This window comes from Moschus berezovskii, chromosome 7 (genome assembly GCF_049115385.1).
Source record: "Moschus berezovskii isolate FMDL1 chromosome 7, NW_MosBer_1.0, whole genome shotgun sequence".
In the NCBI taxonomy this organism is placed as follows: domain Eukaryota; kingdom Metazoa; phylum Chordata; class Mammalia; order Artiodactyla; family Moschidae; genus Moschus; species Moschus berezovskii.
In genome coordinates, this window is record NC_142466.1 from 92,211,314 (window position 1) to 92,234,563 (window position 23,250).

The window sequence follows — 23,250 nt, forward strand, 5'->3', positions numbered from 1 at the left end:
TTGAGTTGTGAAATATCAATAACCTCAGATATGCAGATGACACCACCCTTATGGCAGAAAGTGAAGAAGAACTAAAAAACTTCTTGATGAAAGTGAAAGAAGAGAGTGAAAAAGTTGGCTTAAAGCTCAACATTCAGAAAACTAAGATCATGGCATCTTGTCCCATCACTTCGTGGCAAATAGATGGGGAAACAGTGGACACAGTGGCTTATTTTTTGGGGCTCCAAAATCACTGCACATGGTAATTGCAGCCATGAAATTAAAAGACACTCACTCTTTGGAAAGAAAGTTATGACCAACCTAGATAGCATATTAAAAAGCAGAGCCATTACTTTGCAAAAAAAGGTCCGTCTAGTCAAGACTATGGTTTTTTCAGTGGTCATGTATGGATGTGAGCGTTGGACTGTGAAGAAAGCTGAGTGCCGAAGAATTGATGCTTTGGGACTGTGGTGTTGGAGAAGACTCTTGAGAGTCCCTTGGACTGCAAGGAGGTCCAACCAGTCCATCCTAAAGGAGATCAATCCTGGGTGTTCATTGGAAGGACTGATGCTAAAGTTGAAACTCCAATACTTCGGCCACCTGATGCGAAGAGTTGACTCATTGGAAAAGACCCTGATGCTGGGAGGGATTGGGGGCAGGAGGAGAAGGGGATGATAGAGGATGAGATGGCTGGATGGCATCACCGACTCGATGGACATGAGTTTGAGTGAACTCTGGGAGTTGGTGATGGACACGCCAGGGAGGCCTGGCATGCTGCGATTCATGGGGTCGCAAAGAGTCGGACACGACTGAGCGACTGAACTGAACTGAACTCTAATGCTGTGGGAATTCTAAAATTCCAATTCTGTCCCTCATCAGGGATTGTTGGATTTCGCTTGTTAAAGGCTGAAGCCATACAATTGTAACTTTTCCAAACTGTTTTTGGAAGTATGTGCTTCTTGTGTGTGATCAGTAAAGTTTCTATTCTATTGTCTCTGCAGACAAAGTGCAACCTGATAAAGATATCCTTAAGCATTTGGTTCCCAAAAGGGGAAAACATAGATGCTGTCTCTTTAAATCCTCTACAAATCAGGAAGACATTTTAGCACGTTGGGGATGAAACAATGGCTAACTTCTGTCTCAGCCCCTTGATAATTAGCAATAAAAAAAAACCTACGATCCCAAGTTTTTGGAAGACAAGATCCATATTCCCCACCATGGCCCCAGAAATTTGCACCAGGAACTGAATCATTGGATTGTGGGGTGCTGGGGTGTGAGGCATGGTAGCCACTACCATGCAGTCACTGAAATTCACCAAAATTAAATTTACCAGCTTCTTCATCAAGCACTCCTCCGGATCCTGTAAGAGATCTAATAGACAAGGGTTGCAAAATAGTTGCTTACACAGTCCCTCCAGTTCACATGTCATTTCTGTGGACAGTCAAATTCCTGGGGCTTTCTACTCTGCCATATTTCCCGATATCACTTAATTGTGGCTCTGTCTTTACCTAATAACTAATGATGTTGAACGTCCATTCATGTGCTTATATGTCAGCTCTATATTTTCTTTAGTGATGGGTCTGATCAAATTATTTCCCAAATTATACATTCCTTTTTTTCTTAATGATTTTTCAGTATTATGTATTATATGTATTAATGAATGTATGTATGAACTCACATTTTTTCATGATTTACAAATGTTTTCTACAACTGTAACTTTCTTTTCATTATGTTAACAGTATCTTCTGAAGAGTTCACATTCTTAATTTTGATGAAGTTAAATTTTCAATTTTTTCATTTGCAGATCATGCCTTTGGCACTATCTAAAATATCTTTAAAAACAAAATATCACAGACATTTTCCCTTATGTTCCTTTCTAGACCTTTTAAACTTCTAAGTTGCACATTTAGGTCTAATAATTATTTTTCTTTTTACTAATTTTTGAGCTAACTTTTGTATATGGCTTGAGATGTAGATTAAACTTAACTATTTGTTTTACTCCCATATGGATATCCAATTATGTAAGCACCACTTCTTGAAAAGGTTACCTTCCTCCATAAATTGCTTGTGCATCTTTATTGAATATTAACCCAAAATGTGCGGGTCTATGTCTGGACTCTCTACTTGTTAAATTGATCTCTTTATCATGATGCCAGTATCACACTACTTTAAGTAATCTAGACTTAGAATAAATCTTTAAATTAGGTAATGTGAGTCCTCTATTTCTGTTCTCTCTTTTTCTTCAAAGTTATTTTGGTTAATGTAGGTCTTCTGAAGTTCATATAAATGTTGTGTATATATTTAGATTTTTCCATGATTATTTCATTAGCATTTTGAAGTTTCTTTTTAAATTGAGGTATAGTTGATTTACAATAGTATATGTTTCAGGTGTACAGCATAGTGATTCATAATTTTTAAAGGTTATAGTCCATTTATGCGGTAGTGGTTTAATCACTAAGTCGTGTCCAACTCGTGTGACCCCATGGACTCTAGCCTGCCAGGTTCCTCTGTCCATGGAATTCTTCAGGCAAGAATACTGGAGTGGACTCCCATTTCCTTCTCCTAGGGATCTTTCTGACCCAGGGATAAAAACTGTGTCTCCTGCATTACAGATAGATTCTTTACCAACTGAGCTATGAGGGAAACCCATATTCTATTTATGGTTATTATAAAATCTTGTCTATATTCCCTGTTCTGTACAGTATATCCTTGTAGCTTATTTAATTTATACATAGTAGTTTGTACTTCTTTTTTAAATTAATTTATTTAATTGGAGGCTTTACAATATTGTAGTGGTTTTTGCTATAAATTTACATGAATCAGCCATGGGTGTATGTGTGTCCCCCATCCTGAACCCTCCTCCCATCTACCCCCATCCCATCCCTACTTCTTAATCCCTTATCTCTGTCTTGCTCCTCCCCTTTCCCTCTTCCCATGGTGAAAGCAAAAGTATTAGTTGCTCAATTGTGTCCGACTCTTTGCAACACCATGGACTATAGCCTGCCAGACTCCTCTCCAGGCAAGAATCATGGAGTGGGTAGCCATTCCCTTCTCCAGGGGATCTTCCTGACCCAGAGACTGGACCTGGATCTGGGTCTCCTGCATTGCAGGCAGATTCTTTACCATCTGATTCTTTACCACCAGGGAATCCTCCTCCCCATGGTAAGCACTAGTCTTTTTCTCTAATCCATTGTCACTAATTTTTAAATTTTTTTATATTCTGCTTCTGCTGCTGCTAAGTCGCTTCAGTCATGTCCACCTCTGTGCGACCCCATAGATGGCAGCCCACCAGGCTCCCCCGTCCCTGGGATTCTTCAGGCAAGAACACTGGAGTGGGTTGCCATTTCCTTCTCCAATGCATGAAAGTGAAAAGTGAAAGTGAAGTCCCTCAGTCTTGTCTGACTCTTAGCGACCCCACGGATCCACCAGGCTCCTCCATCCATGGGATTTTCCAGGCAAGAGTACTGGAGTGGGGTGCCATTGCCTTCTCCATTATATTCCACATATAAGTGATATCATACAGTATTTGTCTTTGTCTGATTTATAGTAATATCACTTACCGTCATATGCTCCAAGTCCACTTATGTTGTTCCAAGTGGTAACATTGCTTTCTTTAATGGCTGAATAGTATCCCAGTGTACATACACATCATATTTTCTTTATTCATTCAATGTCCTGATGGTGGACATTTTGGTTGCTTCCATATTTTGGGTGCTGTAAATAATGCTGCTATGAACACTGGGGTGCATATATCTTTTGAATTAGTATTTTTGTTTTTATCAGGTATATACACAGGAATGGAACTGCTGGATCATAAGGTAGTTCTTTGAGCATCTTAGGACAATTGTTTTAAAGTATTTGTTTAATATATATTCTATTAAGTCTATTTCAGGGACAGACTCTGTTTAATTACTTTTTTCTTTGAATTGACCACACTTTCCTAAATCTTTGTATGCCCTGTCTGAGTTTTTGTTGAATGGACACTGGACATTTGAATATAATAATATAGTAACTCTGGATTCTCACCATTTCCCACGGATTATTTTTTTTAAATTGTTGTAGGCTGTCTCTGTGCAAGAATCAGACTAAGGTGTGAAAACAAAGTCTTCTTAGGTCTTTAAAAATCTTTCTTTGAGCACATTTAGTCACTTTCTAATTTCCTCCATATATGCATTTTTTTTCTGTCCTAGTCTTTAATGTCTGACCCCCCAAATGGAAAAAGCAAAAATTTAAGGCAGGAGAAAAGGCCCCTGGCCCTGTAAATTTCCTAGAAGGCTGTTCAGCTTGAGGGGATAGACTTGCAATGAGTTGGTTGGGGGGCATGTGAGGGGAGGTGCAGCAACAATGGCTACTGACTTTCTGCATCTCTATGATCAGAAGAAGCAATCAACGACCAGAACACAGATCCCTGCTTTTGCCTACCCTGACTCCTGCAAGCTGCATGTAAACTGCTCAGTGTCTGGAAATGGGGATGTGTAGCAACTATTGCCAGCTAAGAGCTGAAGAAAATTAAAATCAACCAAAATTTATTATCCAAGCCATCCCCAGAAGTTACAAGTTTTCAACAGACTGAATAGTTTCAAATTAGTTACATAAGACAGAGTCTGCCAATGCCATTGTTGCCTAGGTGGAAGACAGATTTCTGGTGCTACCTACTCCATTATCATCCCAGAATTCTTGTCAAGAGTTAATTTTATCTCACTATTAAGGGAAGACCCTTTTCAGTACTCCAGCTGATGACTTTACTTCTGGCCTCATGTGAACTTCAGGCACTGTACACTTTCATCCTTCCCAAGGGCTTTTTCCTCTGCCTCAGGTAGCTTGTTTACACGTGTTCATTAATTGATTCTTAGCTGAATATTTGTGGAGGAGTCTCTGCAGACCTCTGCAGTCTTCTCTGTACATCACTCCTTTTTCCAGTACTCTACCCTGTGAGTTTTAGCCATCTTGCTCAGTCCCGATTCCCCATTACTTTCCCTCAACTTAGGGAGGCTGCCAGGTTCTGTGGGTTTGTTTCCTTACATCATGTTCTGGAAACTTTCACCAGGCAGTGAAATGGGTCACCTGTAGGGCTCATCTCTTTTGTTTTCCATCTCTAAAGGATCTCTGTCCTTCACTGACTTATGTTCAATGTTTACAGAACGATTGTTTCACATTGCTGTCTGGGTGTTTTTGGTTATTACTGTATCAGGTAGGAGGGTGGCAGTCCCTTTACTTCAACTTGGCTGAAAGTGATAGTTTGAAGCTTCAATTTAAAATTAGATGGACATGTACATGCATAGATGTACACACCGCTATATTTAAAATGGATAACCAACAGGACCTCCTGTGTAGCACATGGAACTATGCTCAGTGTTAATGCAGCAACCTGGGTGGAGGGGAATTTAGGGTAGAATGGATACATGTACCCAGAGTACATCATGAATTGATCATTATATGCAGAGTATGTCATGAGAAACGCTGGGCTGGATGAAGCACAGGCTAGAATCAAGATTGCTGGGAGATATATCAATAACCTCAGATATGCACATGACACCACTCTGGCAGAAAGTGAAGAAGAACTGAAGAGCCTCTTGATGAAAGTGAAAGAGGAGAGTGAAAAACTTGGCTTAAAGCTCAACATTCAGAAAACTAAGATCATGGCATCTGGTCCCATCACTTCATGGGAAATAGATGGGGAAACAGAGGCAGACTCTAATTTTGGGGGCTCCAAAATCACTGCAGATGGTGACCGAAAAGACGCTTTCTCCTTGGAAGGAAAGTTATGACCAACCTAGACAGCATATTAAAAAGCAGAGACATTACTTTGCCAACAAGGGTCCATCTAGTTCAAAGCTATGGTTTTTCAAGTAGTCATGTATGGATATGAGAGTTGGACTATAAAGAAAGCTGAGCACCAAAGAATTGATGCTTTTGAACTGTGGTATTCGAGGAGACTCTCGAGAGTTCTTTGGACTGCAAGAAATCCAACCAGTCCATCCTAAAGGAAATCAGTCCTGAATACTCATTGGAAGGACTGATGCTGAAGCTGAAACTCCAATACTTTGGCCATCTGGTGCAAAGAAATTACTCATTGGAAAAGACCCTGATGCTGGGAAAGATTGAAGGCAGGAGAAGGGGACGACAGAGGATGAGATGGTTGGATGGTATCACAGATTCGATGGACATGAGTTTGAGCAAGCTTCGGGAGTTGGTGATGGACAGGGAGGCCTGGTGTGCTGCAGTCCATGGGGTCGCAAAAAGTCAGACATGACTGAGTGACTGAACTGAACTGGATACATGTATATGTATGGCTGAGTCCCTTTGCTGTTCACTTGAAACTGTTACAACATTGTTAATCGGCTATAGCCCAATATAAAAGAAAAAGTTTAAATAAAACGAATTTCTTCCTTATATGATCTCTTAGCATATGTTTCTCTGATCTTCTCACTGGTACTAATCAACATATTTCTTGGTAATACAAGTAATTATTTTCTTTTCTTAGTAGTTTGTTAGTTTGTGGAGAATAAGATATTAACTTGAGTCACTACATGTACTTTAAAATATGAAAATAAACATCTACTTAGTAGATTAAACTATTAAAAATTAACCTTACTTGGCATAGATTTCTAGACTTGTAGGTCATAGAAAAGTCATGGTGTGTGTTGATGCTGCAAGGAGTTTCATGCTGTTTCTTATAAGAAATATAGACACTGATTTCTTATGGTAGTTAAGTAAATTTGCACTGAGTTAAATAAAGGCAAATAAAAGAAAAATGGATCAAATAAAATAGGACATGTCCTTTAGACATGTAGCTCACCAGTGATACAGTATATAATCACTGGGTTAAGATTCAGAAGGCAAAAAAAAAAAAAAAAAGATTCAGAAGGCATCACTTTATAGTATCTATATCTTTTAAACAGAGTTTAGGAGGGGTATTATAATTTAGGTCGTGAACATGTGTATTTTGGAAATTCAGCATTTCTTATCCCTTCCTAAAGATACCCAGATATATTTCTCAGAAATTGTCTATAGATTTGGTGACATGGTCAATCCATGTACTTGCTTCCCCATATTAACACCAAAGGAGCCATATTCTTTTCACCATCAAGTTAGGGACAAATTACACATTAAATATTATCTAATATGTGGCCAGACTGATGCAACTGCTCAGTTAGGAATTAAGCTCTTTTGCTACAGTATGCACTAGTCACATATGTCCGTTTAACTTAAATAAAATTAAAAATTTAGTTTCTCAGTTATACACATCAAATACTCAATAGCCACCTATGGCTAGGCTACTATGTTAGGACAGCTCACTTCCTTCATTACAGAAAGTTCTACTGAATAGTATAGCTCAAGGAACTATACTATTAGGATAGTTCCTAACTACTACTGTTAGGATGAGATTATTGAGTATATAATCTTTTTAGTGACATGGAAATTTTTATTTTAAAATATTACATTTATAGTGCTTCTTGGTTTGACAAAACTAGAGGTATGTGTTATAAGATAGATTAACAGGTATTGTCTCATGACTGTGCCAAAATCCTTATTTCAGGTTGCACTGATGTGGAAGATGGAGCTCTGAGGCCCCAGTCCCTCATTGTGGGCCAGTGTTGCCTTTACCACCTACCTGGGATCTGCAAAGAGCAAAGATGGGGAGGAGGCAGTGAGCAGGGGAGGAAGGGCTGTTTTTTGCTTTCAGTTCTTTTCCAAGCTCAGGCTAATGCTCCACCCTGAGGATATCTGCATTTAAGGCAGAACTTTCTCCCTGTCTTTCAGTGGCACTTGCATTCTTGTAGTTCTAAAACCAAGCTCATCTTTTCCTTTGGCAGTAGAGTAGTGTGGAGAGTCTCAGCTCAGTTTCCAGAGAATGACTATGTGCTCCCACCTGTCTGAAGCCCCAGATTCCCTGGAGGAAGTCGGATTCATGTGTTCCACGTTTGTCAGGCCTGAGTGCCTTTCATATTCTGGTGTGAGAGAACTGCTCCTTCCAGAAACATTTTTTTTAAATGCAACAGACCATTTAATGATAACTAGTCTCTAAATGGGCTCCCCTGGTAGCTCAGCTGGTAAAGAATCCACCTGCAATGCAGGAGACCCTGGTTCGATTCCTGGGTTGGGAAGATACGCTGGAGAAGGGAAAGGCTACTCACTCCAGTAATCTTGGGCTTCTCTGGTAGCTCAGTCGGTAAAGAATCTGCCTGCAATGCAGGAGATCTGGGTTTGATCCTTGGGTTGGGAAGATCCCCTGGAGGAGGGTATGGCAACCCACTCCAGTATTCTTGCCTGGAAAATCCCCATGGACAGAGGAGCCTGGTGGGCTGTAGTCCATAGGGTCACAAAGAGTTGAACATGAATGAATAACAAAGCACAGCACAGTCTCTAAATAATTAAAATTTGAAATGGTTTTATACTTATGAATGAAAATTCCTGGTTTAAAAAAATAAAATTTTCATTTGATTTATATCATTTAAAAATAAAATTTATTTATTAAATAAATTGTGGATGGCAGAGAAGGATTCTCTGGTGGTCCAGTGGTTAGGACTCCTAGCTTCCATTGCAGGGGGCATGGGTTTGATCTCTGGTCAGTGAACTAAGATCCTGCATATTGTACAGTGTGGCAAAAAAAAAAAAAAATTAAACAAAACTTTAAGATACCATAAGGCAGTAGGTTAAGGGATGACTGTAAAGTTCTTCTATTCAAATGAGAAAATATATGCCCAGCTGAGTGTTGTCTTCCAAAGTATCCCTGTGGATGTTTGTCTACTTACTCTTTCAGTTCAGTTCACTTCAGTCGCTCAGTCATGTCCGACTCTTTGTGACCCCATGAATCACAGCACGCCAGGCCTCCCTGTCCATCACCAAGTCCCGGAGTTCACTCAAACTCATGTCCATTGAGTCGGTGATGCCATCCATCCATCTCATTCTCTGTCGTCCCCGTCTCCTCCCGCCCCCAATCCCTCCCAGCATCAGAGTCTTTTCCAGTGAGTCAACTCGTCGCATGAGGTGGCCAAAGTATTGGAGTTTCATCTTTAGCATCAGTCCTTCCAATGAATACCCAAGATCGATCTCCTTTAGAATGGACTGGTTGGATCTCCTTGCAGTCCAAGGGACTCTCAAGAATCTTCTCCAGCACTACAGTTCAAAAGCATCAATTCTTCGGCGATCAGCTTTCTTTACAGTCCAACTCTCACATCCATACATGACCACGGGTAAAACCATAGTCTTGACTAGACAGACCTTGGTTGGCAAAGTAATGTCTCTGCTTTTTAATATGTTATCTAGGTTGGTCATAACTTTCCTTCCAAGGAGTAAGCATCATTTAATTTCATGGCTGTAATCAGCATAGCTCCCAGAAGTGAGGGTGGGAGTCAAGGCAGACTGATGCCTGAGTCTCTCACGTCAGTAATGGCTGATGTGGAGAGCAAGAGGTCTCAGATACCCAGGAAGTGCTGGGTATGCCTCTGTGTATTTCCACAGTGGTGGAAAGGGGACACAGACAATTCTTTACAGATTTTAGAAAGAACAGACACCAAACAACTCCCGATTGTTGTGAGTTGCTGCCGCTGCTGCTAAGTCACTTCAGTCGTGTCCGACTCTGTGTGACCCCATAGATGGAAGCCCACCAGGGTCCCCTGTCCCTGGGATTCTCCAGGCAAGAACACTGGAGTGGGTTGCCATTTCCTTCTCCAATGTGTGAAAGTGAAGTCGCTCAGTCGTGTCCGACCCGTAGCGACCCCACGGACTGCAGCTTACCAGGCTCCTCCATGCATGGGATTTTCTAGGCAAGAGTACTGGATTGGCTTGCCATTGCCTTCTCCGTGTTGTGAGTTAGGGAAGGGAAAATTAGTAATAAGTGAGTACAGCGATGGTAACCAGTTCTTCAGCTGAGATGGTAACCAATTGATTGTATCAAATGTTTGTCAGTCAAACATTTGGAAACTCCCTTTATTCTTGAAAAGCCTGAGAAATCTGCTCTTAATGAAATTCACTTATGCTTTCCCATTGATGTACAATTTAAAACTACAACATATACTTGAAAGAGAAAATGAATTCATACTTCTGAAGAGAACAGGATTAAATCCACATAATTAAAGGCAAAAAGCAGTTTTAAATTCCAGAATGCCAAAACAATGACAACAAAATCCTCAAAACTGCAGAGATACATGTGTGCTCTTCCAGGTAATTTAAATTGACAATCAATTAGAAGATTAGTGCGAGGTAAACATTACACATTCAAATTCCAAGCAGAGATTAATTTGCTCTCTTCCAGGGTCACACATTTTATGCTTAGCCCCAGCCTGCTGCTCTCCTAATATATGCTAATAAGTACATGGGTCTCAATCACCTTACTTGAAACACTGAAAGCTTAACCTTTTATTACTGGATGTGCTATGCTTAGTTGTTTAGTCGTGTTCGACTGTTTGTGACCCCACAGACTGTAGCCATCCAAGCTCCTCTGTCCATGGAATTCTCCAGGCAAGAATACTGCAGTGGACAGCCATTCCCTTCTCCAGGGGATCTTCCTGACCCAGGGATCGAACCTGGGTCTCCTGCATTGCAGGCAGTGTCTTTACCATCTGAGCCACCAAGGAAGCCCCCTTATTACTGGATAGAAGTCTCAACTAAGCAGAATATTAAGAATATTTAATATTAATATTAAAGTTATCATTCTAGTATAAAACACTTTAATTTGGAAAGAATCATATAAATAAAATAAGTAATATTTTCCTCCTTCGGGCAGTAGATGAATTGATCAAAACTAAATTGGCTGAAATAGTGAAAGAGCTAAAGATAAGTATTTCTGTCATTGGTTTTCCACATATTGGTAAATTTTGCATACCATGGGCTAGTTCTCTTTGTCTCTTAATCGTAACTTTTTAAAGCATGGGGTCATGTCTTTTTTACCATTTTTATTTTTCAGATTTTTTTTCTTGCTTGCAGGACAATCTCTTGGTGAAATTAACAGTTTTCTCATATGTTCTAAGTGAAAAGTCCAAAGACTTTCCAGGTGGTTGGAACTAGGAAAGTCCCCAAACACTCCGTTCCGTTCCCTCGCCCAGTCGTGTCCGACTCTTTGCGACCCCGTGGACCTACCAGGCTTCTCCGTCCATGGGATTCTCCAGGCAAGAATACTGGAGTGGGTTACCGTTTCCTTCTCCAGGGGATCTTCCCGACCCAGGGATCGAACCCAGGTCTTCAGCATTGGAGGCAGACGCTTTAACCTCTGAGCCACCATACTGTAAATCCAAGAAGATATTATAATTTTGTTAAATTTTAAATAGAGATGTTTGTTTTTACCTTGACACTTAAAAAATTTAGTTTCAACCAACTTCTGAATTTGAAGATTATATAAAATATGGGTCAGCCAAACATTTTGCCAGCCACTAATAATGTTACTCAAAACATAAGAGAATTAGTTTTTTTTTTAAATGAGAACATATACTTAAATAAGGAAAATAATCCTAAATGAATTTATACTTATGAAAATGAATTTTAAAGTTTCAAAAAGTAGATAACTCTTAGGTGTTCTCAAGGATAAAGTTGATACAATTATAGGATGTGGAAGTAATAGTTATAAAAGTCAACATTTATTGAAAATTTGCTGTGTGGCAAGCACACAAATTATCTCATTTAATTCTTATAAAAATCTGGAAGGTAAGTACTATTAATACCCTTATTTTACACATGATAGAAACCAAGGTTTTAAAAGTTTAAGTAATTTACACAAGGGCCCAGAGGTAGGACCAGACAGATTTAGTAATCTGATTCCAGAACCTTAGTCCTTTACACTGCCTTAAAGTGAAAATAAATTAATTCTCAGAACCCCAGACACTGGCACCAAAGTATTTAAAAGCAAGCACATTTAAAAGAAAACAAAAACAGTACATAGAAGAGTAAATATGGAGCACAGTGCTATAGATTCAATTACAATGACTGATTAAAACTACTACCCCTAAATGTGTGAGCTACAGTGGATTATAGAAGGAAATTTGAACATTTTGGGTGTCAGTATTTAATGTGGCTTTAAATGACTAACTGTATTTCTAAATAACATATGATCCTGGCTTCATCACTAACTTTGTGTATGAATTAGTGGCTTAACTTGCTAAAGTCTGTTTTTTAAAAATTAAACACTTATCAAAATACTAAGAGCATTTTACTTATGCATGTATCATACTGGCCTATATTTGAGGTGAAGTTATAAGAAATGAAAAAACTCAACTTGCCTTTGTGGGGACAATAGAATATGGAGGCTTCTTGGAACCTGCATGGGTGCAGGCTCCATCTGCTCTGCACCTGCTGTCTGGGCCTGCTCCTCTACAGGCTTCTCCAGAAAAGAAAAGGACAGGAGAGTTGGAGGTAAGCAAAAACACCACTTCCAAACTCCTAAGAGTTCTGAGTTTATAAATGCTTTATTCTATAAGACGTGAACCTGTTTTAAAAAACATTTTATTGATGCATGCTATATTTACAGTGTTAACCTCATTTAAAAAGTAATTACTGCAGAGCTCTGGGACAGAAGTCCTGAAAGGACCTTGTTTCAGAAGATGCTACCAGAGCAAGAAGGATTTAAATCATTTTCCTTTGGAGGGGCTGCACAGTCTCGGGAAAGCGAGAGTTAGAGAAGATAGATATTTCACAGTTGGAACCAAATAGAAAGGAGGCATTTCACGTGCTGTAACAGATCTACTGTTTTTAAAGTCTCTTTGGTGATATCTGACACTAAGGCCACTTGTACATTACATTATAGATTGTCATTTCAGTGTCTGGGCCATGAAATATTACTAGTGTGAAAACAAAAAAGCGGAGCCATCCGGTCCTTCAGACAGTGAAAGCACTTTGACTGGGCTGAGTCAGATCTATCTGGAGGGGGAGATCTGCTACCTCAAAGGGAACCGCCAGTGAGGGTTCTGCTCACGTGGCTCTTAGATTTCTCCGAAAAAAGCAATGAAGCAGTAAACCCTGCAGGCAGTGGGGTCAATCTGCCACTTTCCCAACTTCCTCAGAATTACCACCCTACTCCTTATGAACAACCGAAAGTCTGGAGGGTTATTTCCCAAGTTAAAGATACCGATGCAATTAAGGTGAGAGAGCAGGTGATCATTTCTAAAACCCGGTAAGGACACTTGGGCACACAGCGCAGAAACTGACTCCTTTCTCCGTTTGGGACTTCTGCTCACTCCTCCCCCTAGATACATCCCGACTTCCAGTTCCTGACCACCTTTCCCTCTGCAGCCGCCTCGGCCAGGGCACTGGTCCCACCTTGGGATGACTGGCCCTGTGGGACCAGGACGGGATCTCTTTGGGGTGATCAGACCCCAGGCGTTAGGCCTTCTCAGATGATTGGCTCTCAAAACGAACGCTGCCTCCTCGAGTTGACGAGATCCCAAGATTGGGTTGAGGCCTCCTCAGGGTGACCAGCTCCTGGGGATGGAACTTGGGACTCCTCAGGTGGCCGACTCCCGAGAGTAAGGCCTTCTCGGGGGTGACCGAGCTCAGGGACAGGAAAGGGCCTCCTCTGCGTGACCGGTCCTTGGGGACGAAACAGGGCCTCTTCGGAGTAACGGAACACGGGAAGAAGATGGGGCTTCCTGAGGGTGACTGACTTCCGGGATGAGGCTTCTCTCAGGGCAACCAGATCCGTAGGTCCGAACGCGGCCTCCTGGAGGTGGCCGGCGCCGATCGTGGACGGGGACAGGGCTGCCTGCCCGGCTTCCGGGGATAAGGCCGTCCCGGGGTGGCCAGATCCTGGAGCCGGGCATGTGGTCCTCGGTGACCGGCTCTGGGAGACCAGGAAGGGGACGAGATGAAGCCACCGCGCCGACACCTCCTGGGAACTCGCGCAGGCACAGCTGCGTCCCTTGGGCCCGAGAGCTCCTTTCCCCGGGCCGGGCCTCGCGGACTCCGCCAGGGCTGCGACCGAAGTTGGGAGCCGGAGTCCGAGTCCTGGCCCGCCGGGCACCGGCCCCTCAGCTCGCAGCACCGCCTCTTCCGCCCCTTCCGCCGGCCCGCGTACGTCAGCCGGCGCCGCCCCGCCCCGCCGCCGCCGCCCGCCCGCCCGCGCGAGGCCGCCTCAGCTTGGCCTGGGCCTGGAGCGGCGCACGGCGCAGGTCCCTCCCCGCCATGGCCCTGGGAGGCGGCAGCACATGGCGGCCGCAGCGGCCATGAGCGCGCCCGCGGCTCGGCCCGGCCCCCCCTAGAGCCCGCCGCCCCGGCCCCGGCCCGAGCCACGGCCCCGCCGCCCCCGGCCCCGCCGCCCCGCCGCCCCGCGCCCGCCGCCGCCGCCGCCGCCATGGGCGTGCAGGGCTTCCAGGACTACATCGAGAAGCACTGCCCGAGCGCCGTGGTGCCGGTGGAGCTGCAGAAGCTGGCCCGGGGCAGCCTGGTGGGCGGCGGGCGGCAGCGGCCCCCGCACACGCCGCTGCGCCTGCTGGTGGACGCCGACAACTGCCTGCATCGCCTCTACGGCGGCTTCTACACCGACTGGGTGAGCGGCGGCCAGTGGAACCACATGCTCGGCTACCTGGCCGCGCTAGCCAAGGCCTGCTTCGGCGGCAACATCGAGCTCTTCGTCTTCTTCAACGGCGCGCTTGAGAAGGCGCGGCTGCACGAGTGGGTCAAGCGGCAGGGCAACGAGCGCCAGACGGCGCAGCAGATCGTCAGCCATGTCCAGAACAAGGGCACCCCGCCGCCCAAGGTCTGGTTCCTGCCGCCCGTCTGCATGGCGCACTGCATCCGCCTGGCGCTCATCCGCTTCCACGTCAAGGTGCGGCCAGCCGGGCGGGCAGGCGGGCTGGGGTCCGCGTGGGCCGGGGGCGGGGTTGGAGATCGTGGCCGGGCGTAGGTCTGCGTGAATTTAAGGGGACGGTGGGTTGGGGTTAGACTGGAGTTTGGGGGACCAGGGGTGGGCCAGGGGTCTGGGCCTGAGTCCGGGTTTGGGGTCTGGGGCCAGGGTCCAGGCCTGGGTCGGAGTCTGGAATTCGGTTGGGGTCTGGGTCTGTAGGGCTCTGGGCAGGCCAGGGTCTGAAGTTGGAGCTGGGTCGGGTTTGGGGGTCTGGGGACCGCAGGCGCCTCTCCCCTCCAGGTCTGACCTGCAAAATGGACGCGCCGCCTGGAGCCCGGCCGGCTGCCGAGTGCCGGGGTCTGGGAACCTCGGCTGCACCAGGCCGGCCGAGAACCGTAGGACCAGCGGATAGCTGCAAGCTCGGAAGGTGCAGTGCCACTCGCTGAGATCCCGAGTATTCCTCCACACTTTGAAGCAAGCGTATTACTAACCTGAACTTTTATGAGACGCTGGTTTTCGATTTTGGAAGGCTTGAACAGCAACAGGTTTTTTGTGGGAGCAAGTGAACTAGATGGCGGCAGGAAGGGGTCTCCAGCCACTGCCTACTGCTGTCACCCCGGTTCGACCTGGGCAAGGTCTGTGGAGTTGGCTTTCTCTTGAGAACGCAGGGCTAGGTCCAGGTTCCCAGTAAGGTAACAGTTTTTAGAGAAATTGTCGGATTTTTGTGTGCTGGGTTTCAAAGAATCATATAGTTTGACATGATGGAGTATTGTCAGTGCTGTGATTTAGTCTGCATGAAAAAGTCTTTGGTTCTGTGTGTCTGATGTGAAAAGAGTAGTCCAGAATCAGGCAAAGTCAGTGAATCAGAGTTTCCAGGATTTATTTCTCTCTGCACAGTAAGAACTCCACCACTTTGGGCTGTGCACTCAGGTAATCAGAGCTTTGGCTGTCCAGCATTCTGCTCTCCTTTTGGCAGAGGGCTCCTCCCTGAACTCAGGCCAAGGAGTGCTTCAGGACCTAGCAGCCAGGGCAGAGATAACATGCAAACCAGTGACCCTTGACTTGAGTTTGGATTGCTTCGTTTTTCATTGTTCTTCGTTTACAATTCTTGGGGGGGGGGCTGTTTTATTTTTCTGAGTTTGGCCACCCTGCCTTCCAATGTGTTTGTTATTCCATTATTTCTGCTTGAACTGTGCTTGATCCCAAAGTTTGTGAAATTCGAACTTCCTGACTGCTCTTGCCAGTGCTGAGATGGTGGTGGTTAAGCCTAAAGTGATAGCGGAAGTCCCACCCCGATCCTAATGCAATTGGTGACAGGGTTTCTAAGTCTGCGGGTCGAGGCTGCTGGAAGAGCTGCGATTGGTCTGTGAATATGGCAGAGACCTAGCCTGCGTCCCTGGGGAAGATCGGGTGAGAGCAAGGGACTGCTGCTGGCATTTTCTGCCCTGGAGCCTGGGCTCTCTGAGAAGTAAGACAGTGTAATTCCCCAGCGTGATCCACTTCCAGAAGATGCTTTGAGTGTTAACACTTTTGTCTTGTGCAGAGATGAAAACTACTTACTGCTGAAAAGACGATGAGCTTTTTAGTCAAATGGCTTTCAAAGGAACATCATAAATTTTACTTAGGATTAGATTCAGTGTTTGTACATGGTCTGTATCTTTTGAAAGTACTGCTATATACTTTTTTAGTTGTAAAATTTCTTGATATTTCTCTCTGCGCCCCTATAAATGTCTCACCTGCTAGGTGCTTAGAATTTTGACCAATGTGTGAGTAAGTAAGAAACTAGAATTAAGATCATTACTTCCAATTAGGTTTCTGGACTCAAGATATAATTGAGTGTATAATCACTTTGCTTTAGATAAACTTTGAATTTCTGGTACAGAATCACAATATAATGTTAATTTTGCAGTTTAATATAGTAGTGACTCAATTCCCTGTTGTACACTTACCTGGCAGACTCACCTTTTTGGAAAACGCCTAAGAAATTTAGCTACTAAAAATTTCTCAGCAGCCAAGTGAGAGGTCAGGAAGTTTTGGTATCAGTTCAGTTCAGTTGAGTTGCTTAGTCGTGTCCGACTCTTTGCGACCCCATGAACCACAGCACGCCAGGCCTCCCTGTCCATCACCAACTCCCGGAGTTCACTCAAACTCATGTCCACAGAGTTGGTGATGCCATCCAGCCATCTCATTCTCTGCTGTCCCCGTCTCCTCCTACCCCCAATCCCTCCCAGCATCAGACTCTTTTCCAGTGAGTCAACTCGTCGCATGAGGTGGCCAAAGTATTGCAGTTTCAGCTTTAGCATCAGTCCTTCCAATGAACACCCAGGATTGATCTCTTTTAGAATGGACTGGTTGGATTTCCTTGCAGTCCAAGGGACTCTCAAGAGTCTTCTCCAGCACCACAGTTCAAAAGCATCAATTCTTCGGCGCTCAGCTTTCTTCACAGTCCAACTCTCACATCCATACATGACCACGGGAAAAACCATAGCCTTGACTAGACGGACCTTTGTTGGCAAAGCAATGTCTCTGCTTTTTAATATGGTATAGTGATCCAAAAAGAAAAAACAGCTTTCTGTTTCCTTATTGAATCAACTTTTCTCCCTTGTAGACTGCCCTCTCGTTTTCAGATATAATTCTGATAAGCTTAGTTACCTGTTTCTAAACTCAGCTTGAGAAAAGGGTGCAGAGGAAAGTCTACCATAGGCAAGTGCACCATTAATAGCAAGAAGTGACACTTTACAAGGGAGAAGATAGAAAATGCTGTAAAAATCTCACATAATTCTGGGGCGTCTTTAGAAACAAAACAACCCTGTGCACTTAAGTAGCCCCTGAGGGGTAGTATGGTTTACTCCATGAGGATGGTTTGGGGGAAAATGTATGTTCAGCATTCTCTAAGGAAATGAAACAGCATGTACTGGTTTTTAGAAAAATGCCTATTAAAATGGTTAAGTGAATTAAAACCATGATGGCATATCACTACATACTTGTTAGAATGGCTAAAATAAGTAATTCCGGCAATGCCAGAATACTGACAAGAATGCTGAGCAACTGGAATTGTCCCACATGGCTGGTGGGAATGCAGGATTGTATGCCACCCTGAAAAATAGCTCCCTTAGTTTCTTATTGATGGGTTTACCATATGATCCAGCAGTTGTACTCCTGGGTATTTTCCTAATGAAACTATTTACAGAAAAAACTATACTTGATTGTTCATAGTAGTTTTGTTCATAATAGCTCAAACTGGAAGCAACCAAAATATCCTTTAAGAGGTAAATAGTTAAGCTATGGTACCAGGCAATCAGTTCAGTTCAGTCGCTCAGTCGTGTCCGACTCTCTGCCACCCCATGAATCACAGCACGCCAGGCCTCCCTGTCCATCACCAACTCCCGGAGTTCACTCAAACTCATGTCCACAGAGTCGGTGATGCCATCCAGCCATCTCATTCTCCGTCGTCCCCTTCTCCTCCCGCCCCCAACCTTTCCCAGCATCAGAGTCTTTTCCAGTGAGTCAACTCGTCGCATGAGGTGGCCAAAGTATTGCAGTTTCAGCTTTAGCATCAGTCCTTCCAATGAACACCCAGGATTGATCTCCTTTAGAATGGACTGGTTGGATCTCCTTGCAGTATAAGGGACTCTCAAGAGTCTTCTCCAACACCACAGTTCAAAAGCATCAATTCTTCGGCGATCAGCTTTCTTCACAGTCCAACTCTCACATCCATACATGACCACGGGAAAAACCATTGCCTTGACTAGACGGACCTTGGTTGGCAAAGTAATGTCTCTGCTTTTTAATATACTATCAAGGTTGGTCATAACTTTCCTTCCAAGGAGCAAGCGTCTTTTAATTTTATGGCTGCAGTCAGCGTCTGCAGTGATTTTGGAGCCCAAAAAAATAAAGTCTGACACTGTTTCCACTGTTTTTCCATCTATTTCCCATGAAGTGATGGGACCAGATGCCATGATCTTTGTTTTCTGAATGTTGAGCTTCAAGCCAGCCTTTTCACTCTCCTCTTTCACTTTCATCAAGAGGCTTTAGAGTACCATGCAATACTACTTAGCAATTAAAAGGGAGAAACTACTGATACACACAAGGAAAATGAAAGTGAAAGTTGCTCAGTCTTGTCCGACTCTTTGCGACCCCATAAACTATACAGTCCATGGAATTCTGGCCAGAATACTGGAGTGGGTAGCCTTTCCCTTATCCAGGGGATCTTCCCAATCCAGGGATCGAACCCAGGTCTCCTGCATTGCAGGCAGATTCTTTACCAGCTGAGCCACAAGGAACACCCAAAGCCAGGTTCAAAAGGTGTGATTCTATTTATATGACATTCTCTTGCAGATAAGGCTGTAGATGGGGACCAGATGACAGGTTACACGAAGGTGTGAATATAAAGGGACAACAGGAGGGAGCTTTTTGAGGTGATGGAACTGTTCTGTAGCCTGATGGTTGTGGTGGTAGCATGTTTTAAAATTGTAGAACTATACATCAAAAGTAAATAAAAGTTAATTTTGTTGTATATTTTTTTAAATAAAAAAGGGTTAAGTAAAAATTGGCAAAGCAATTTACACAAGCATCTCACCATATATAATGTTGGGCATATGAAGCATTTTTCTTATAAAAATCTACCATTGTATTGGCCTTCTCCAGGGTTCTGTAAACTGGCAGAAAGGCTTAATTTCCTGTCAGCTTTGCTTTGAGAAATCTTTTTTGGCTTAGAAGAGTATATATTCACTAGAGTAATAATTGTATTTCTTTAACCATTAGAAGTTGGCCCACACATCAGCTAATTTTGTTCAGGTCATTAAACTGCCTGGCCTGAATTTGGCTTCTGTTCATTACTAGTAGCATTTCCTCCTGTGTGCCTTGAGTCATCACAACCTTTGAAACTTTAGTGAGGACTGATGTTTACTTAAAAATCTTGGTGGCATTAAATTGCTGGAACTTTCCTAAATGTTTCTGCCTCAAGACTTGTGGTGGTGTTGGTGTGCAGGTTTATAATGAAGCCCTTGTGTATTCACTGAGATCTCACATAAAGCAAAGCTGATGTTTCAAGTCACTGGAAGAATGTGAGATTAGACTGTGGCCTGAGATCTTGTGGTGATGATCTTTCTTTGTGTACTTGATGGGGGTAGAGGGACTACCCTGTAGGGTGCCAGTTCCATGCTAGGTTCTCTCTCATGGTGCCGTCTCATTTAGCCCTGTGTTTTGTTGCTAATATTATATGGCAAGAAATGGGATTGCTGATTGAGCAGTGTCTTGGGAAAGGTAACCAGTAACCTCTTTAAGAGGGAAGTAGTGTGCCGAAGTCAAAGTTCAGTTTCATTGTGTAAGAATGCTATAGGGGTGTGCCTACCTGCAGTTCACTCTCAGGTCAGATCTGATAGCGAAAATGCTTTTGCTCGATAGCACCGTTTCTATCCAGGAGACACTGAAAACTAGCAATATATTTTTATTCTTAAAGATCACTAATTGATCAGGAATACTTAAAATTCTAAATTGACCACATTATAAGTCAAACCAGCCATCCATTTAAAATACTCATTTAAAAAATATCTGTTTTCTTCAAGTGTGCCAGTTTGGTGACTGGTTTATTTCATTTAGCCTAATGTCTTCAAGGTTCATCCATATTATAACACTATGTCAGAATTTCCTTCCTTTTTTCTGTCTGAATAATACTCTGTTGTATGGATGAACCACATTTACTTTATGGATTCTTGGGTTACTTCCCCTTTTGGCTGTTGTGAAATAGCCAAATAAATAGCGCTAATGAATAGTGCTCCTGTGAACATGGTGGTGCAAAAATCTTTTGGGAGTCCCTGTTTTCAGTTCTTCGGGATATGTACCCAGGAGTGGAATTGCTGGATCATTTGGTATTTCTATGTTTAATTTCTCAAGGAATCACCATACTGTTTTCCACAGCAGCTCCTTATGTATATTTTATATATCACATATTATCATAGTAGTTTTAGTTTTAACATTAATGTGATCACTACATTATTCAGCAGTTTGCTTTCTTTATAAGTATATAAAAAATCTTTTCGTGTCTATACTTACAGTTCTAATTCTTTTTAATGCCATAGTGTTCTGTAATTTATCCATCTCCTACAAATGGTATGACACACATACCTGGTGGATCCAAGAGTGTGCACATTTTAAAAGCCTTATGAGACTATAGAGGCAACTTTGCCAGACCTTGAGATTTTTCAAAGAAGTCAGAAATCCAGATTTTTATTTGAAATTATCCCATTTAAAAAACATCTTTGAGCCAAGCAAAATGGACTCCAGGCTGGATTCAGCTCTTAAGACACCAATTTGTGACTTAAGCACTGATATTTATCAACAATTACCACCCATTTCTAAATCTCCCCACTTCTGGCCTTTTTTACAATTAAAGTTAGACTTATCAAAGCCCACTGCCTCTTCTTTTCTGCCTTGTTGAACCCTTTTTGTTTATCAAAGCGCTTCCATTTCCTGGAGTTACTGAAATATAACTTTGCATAAATGCCATAATTCTCTGGAACTTTTCTGTTTTATTGTTGTTTAGTTTCTAACTTGTGTCCAACTCTTTTGCAACCTGACGAACTGTAGCCCACCAGGCTCCTTTGTCCATGTAATTTCAAATTCCCAAGAATACTGGAGTGAGTTGCCATTTCCTTCTCCAGGGGATCTTCCCAACCCAGGGACTGAACCCACATCTCCTGTATTGCAGGAGGATTCTTTACCACTGAGCCACCAGGGAAGTCTGTATGTGCATAGTATCAACCTCAAAAGAGATAATATTGAGAAGAGTGTATAACAGAGAGGGCTTCCCTGGTGGCGCAGTGGCAAAGCATTGTGGGTTCAGTCCCTGGGTTGGGAAGATCCTCTGGAGAAGGACATGGCAACCCACCCCAGTATTCTTGCCTGGGAAATGCCATGGACAGAGGAGCCTGGCGGGTTACAGTCCATGGGGGTCTCAAAAGAGTTGGGAATGACTTAGCGACTAAAAACAAAACTATGCACATACTCTTTCAGCTTTTGACAGATTCCAGTGCACCCTTTTACTGTTCTTAAAGACTTGAGCAGCTAGGTTAGCTAGATTTATATACTTAGAGAATATTTCTACAATATCCCATTCAGCACACAAACTATTTTCATCTCTCATCTGGCCTCAGATTACTCACCTCTAGTGACTGTTGTAATTCCACTTTAGCTACCCTAGGGTTTGTTCCCCATGATTATCAGGAAGAATGATAGGACTTCAAACTGCATGTCCCCTCCCCCCCCCCCGCCCCGAACCTGACCGCTCCATCTGATGTATCCTTCCTTATTTTTCACTTTCCACACTCTTCTCTTCTCCCAGTCTGTTCTGGCTTCACTTTTAGCCCTAACTGGTTTGAACCTCATGGTCACCCACTTCAAAGTTACACTTAACCACCCTAGAATCATCTTTGGCATTTTTATCATTCCATCCTGCACTCCCTGCAGTATGACACGTCAGTTCTAGCCCAGCAGCCTCTCACACTTCTCTTCCTCATTTCTAGTATCCCCAACATGTGAACTCACCGAGTTTACCGAAAAGGCCTAAGTGCCTTGCAGACGTGCTTGTGGGTTGTAAAACCGAATTATTGGGTGTTAATAAACAGAATAAAATGTAGAATGCAAGACATATACTAAGTGTAAATATCATTATATTAAATTGTGTCTTTACTGTGGGTGGTAGTCTGGATTGCCTCTGGATCTGACTGGGCCCCCACGCCTGGTGTCGACAGTGGAACTCCTCTTGTACACAGTGTCAGAGCAGCCTGCAGGGTCGTCAGGTGAGTCACTCTCCTGGCAACGACTAGAACGGAACCCTTAATCCAGACTTACTATTTAGGCTTTTAGACCCTCCTGCAATCTGAGTCCATTCAACCTTCTGTCATATTCACAATTCTTCTCTTATACTTTTAAAATGCTCCCAACCAGACTGTTCATTGTTTCCTAACTGCTGATGTTGCTCCCTCTTGTCTACCCCACTTTTGCTTGTTAGAATTTTACTTCTACCACAAGGCCCATCTCAAAAGCTTTATTACAGCTACCTGTGTATGTATCTCTCCCACTAACTATAATCTACTTGAGACTGGGGACTAATTTTACTCCTCCTGTATGTTTAATATAGGCATTCAGCTTGTTAATCATATATTTGCCTTGTTCTATTTATATAGGCAGACATATGTAATTATTTTCTTTTAAAACCTGGATCAGTGACCATTAAGTAAGATTTATTTTCTCACCTTAAATTTCTTATACTCTCTTTTCTGGCTTGTTCCCAATGATGATTCACTCTCCCTTTAGCAAATATTGAGTGCCTATTATAGGCCAGGTGTGGAGGAGTGAATATAACAGAAAAGAATGGAATCCTTTAAGGTGTTTAATGGAAGCTGGGGCTCCTTTTCCCCAGTCAATGTTTGGAACTTTCTTTGATGCCATAGGACAGTCTGTTTAGTCAGTGAAGAGTAGTGAGTGGTTCTCAACTG

The 23,250-nt window shown here is 43.2% G+C and overlaps 2 protein-coding genes across 3 annotated transcripts in view; one reads left to right on the plus strand and one right to left on the minus strand.

Annotated features, from left to right (window-relative positions):
* Positions 1-7,395: 7,395 nt before the first annotated feature.
* Positions 7,396-14,262, minus strand: LOC148777408 (uncharacterized). The gene is made up of 2 exons (XM_088838149.1): positions 13,231-14,262; positions 7,396-12,292 (listed from the first exon to the last, which is right to left on the minus strand). Exon 1 carries the CDS (start codon positions 14,260-14,262, stop codon positions 13,594-13,596), a length of 669 nt encoding a protein of 222 aa, XP_088694275.1. The 3' UTR covers positions 7,396-12,292; positions 13,231-13,593.
* FAM120A (family with sequence similarity 120 member A) overlaps positions 14,261-23,250 on the plus strand; it is a 120,500-nt gene continuing 111,510 nt past the window's right edge. For both annotated transcript variants that reach the window (XM_088838147.1, XM_088838148.1), the window contains exon 1: positions 14,261-14,734. In XM_088838147.1, coding sequence (XP_088694273.1) covers positions 14,261-14,734 — 474 coding nt within the window. The remainder of the gene's footprint in view (positions 14,735-23,250) is intronic.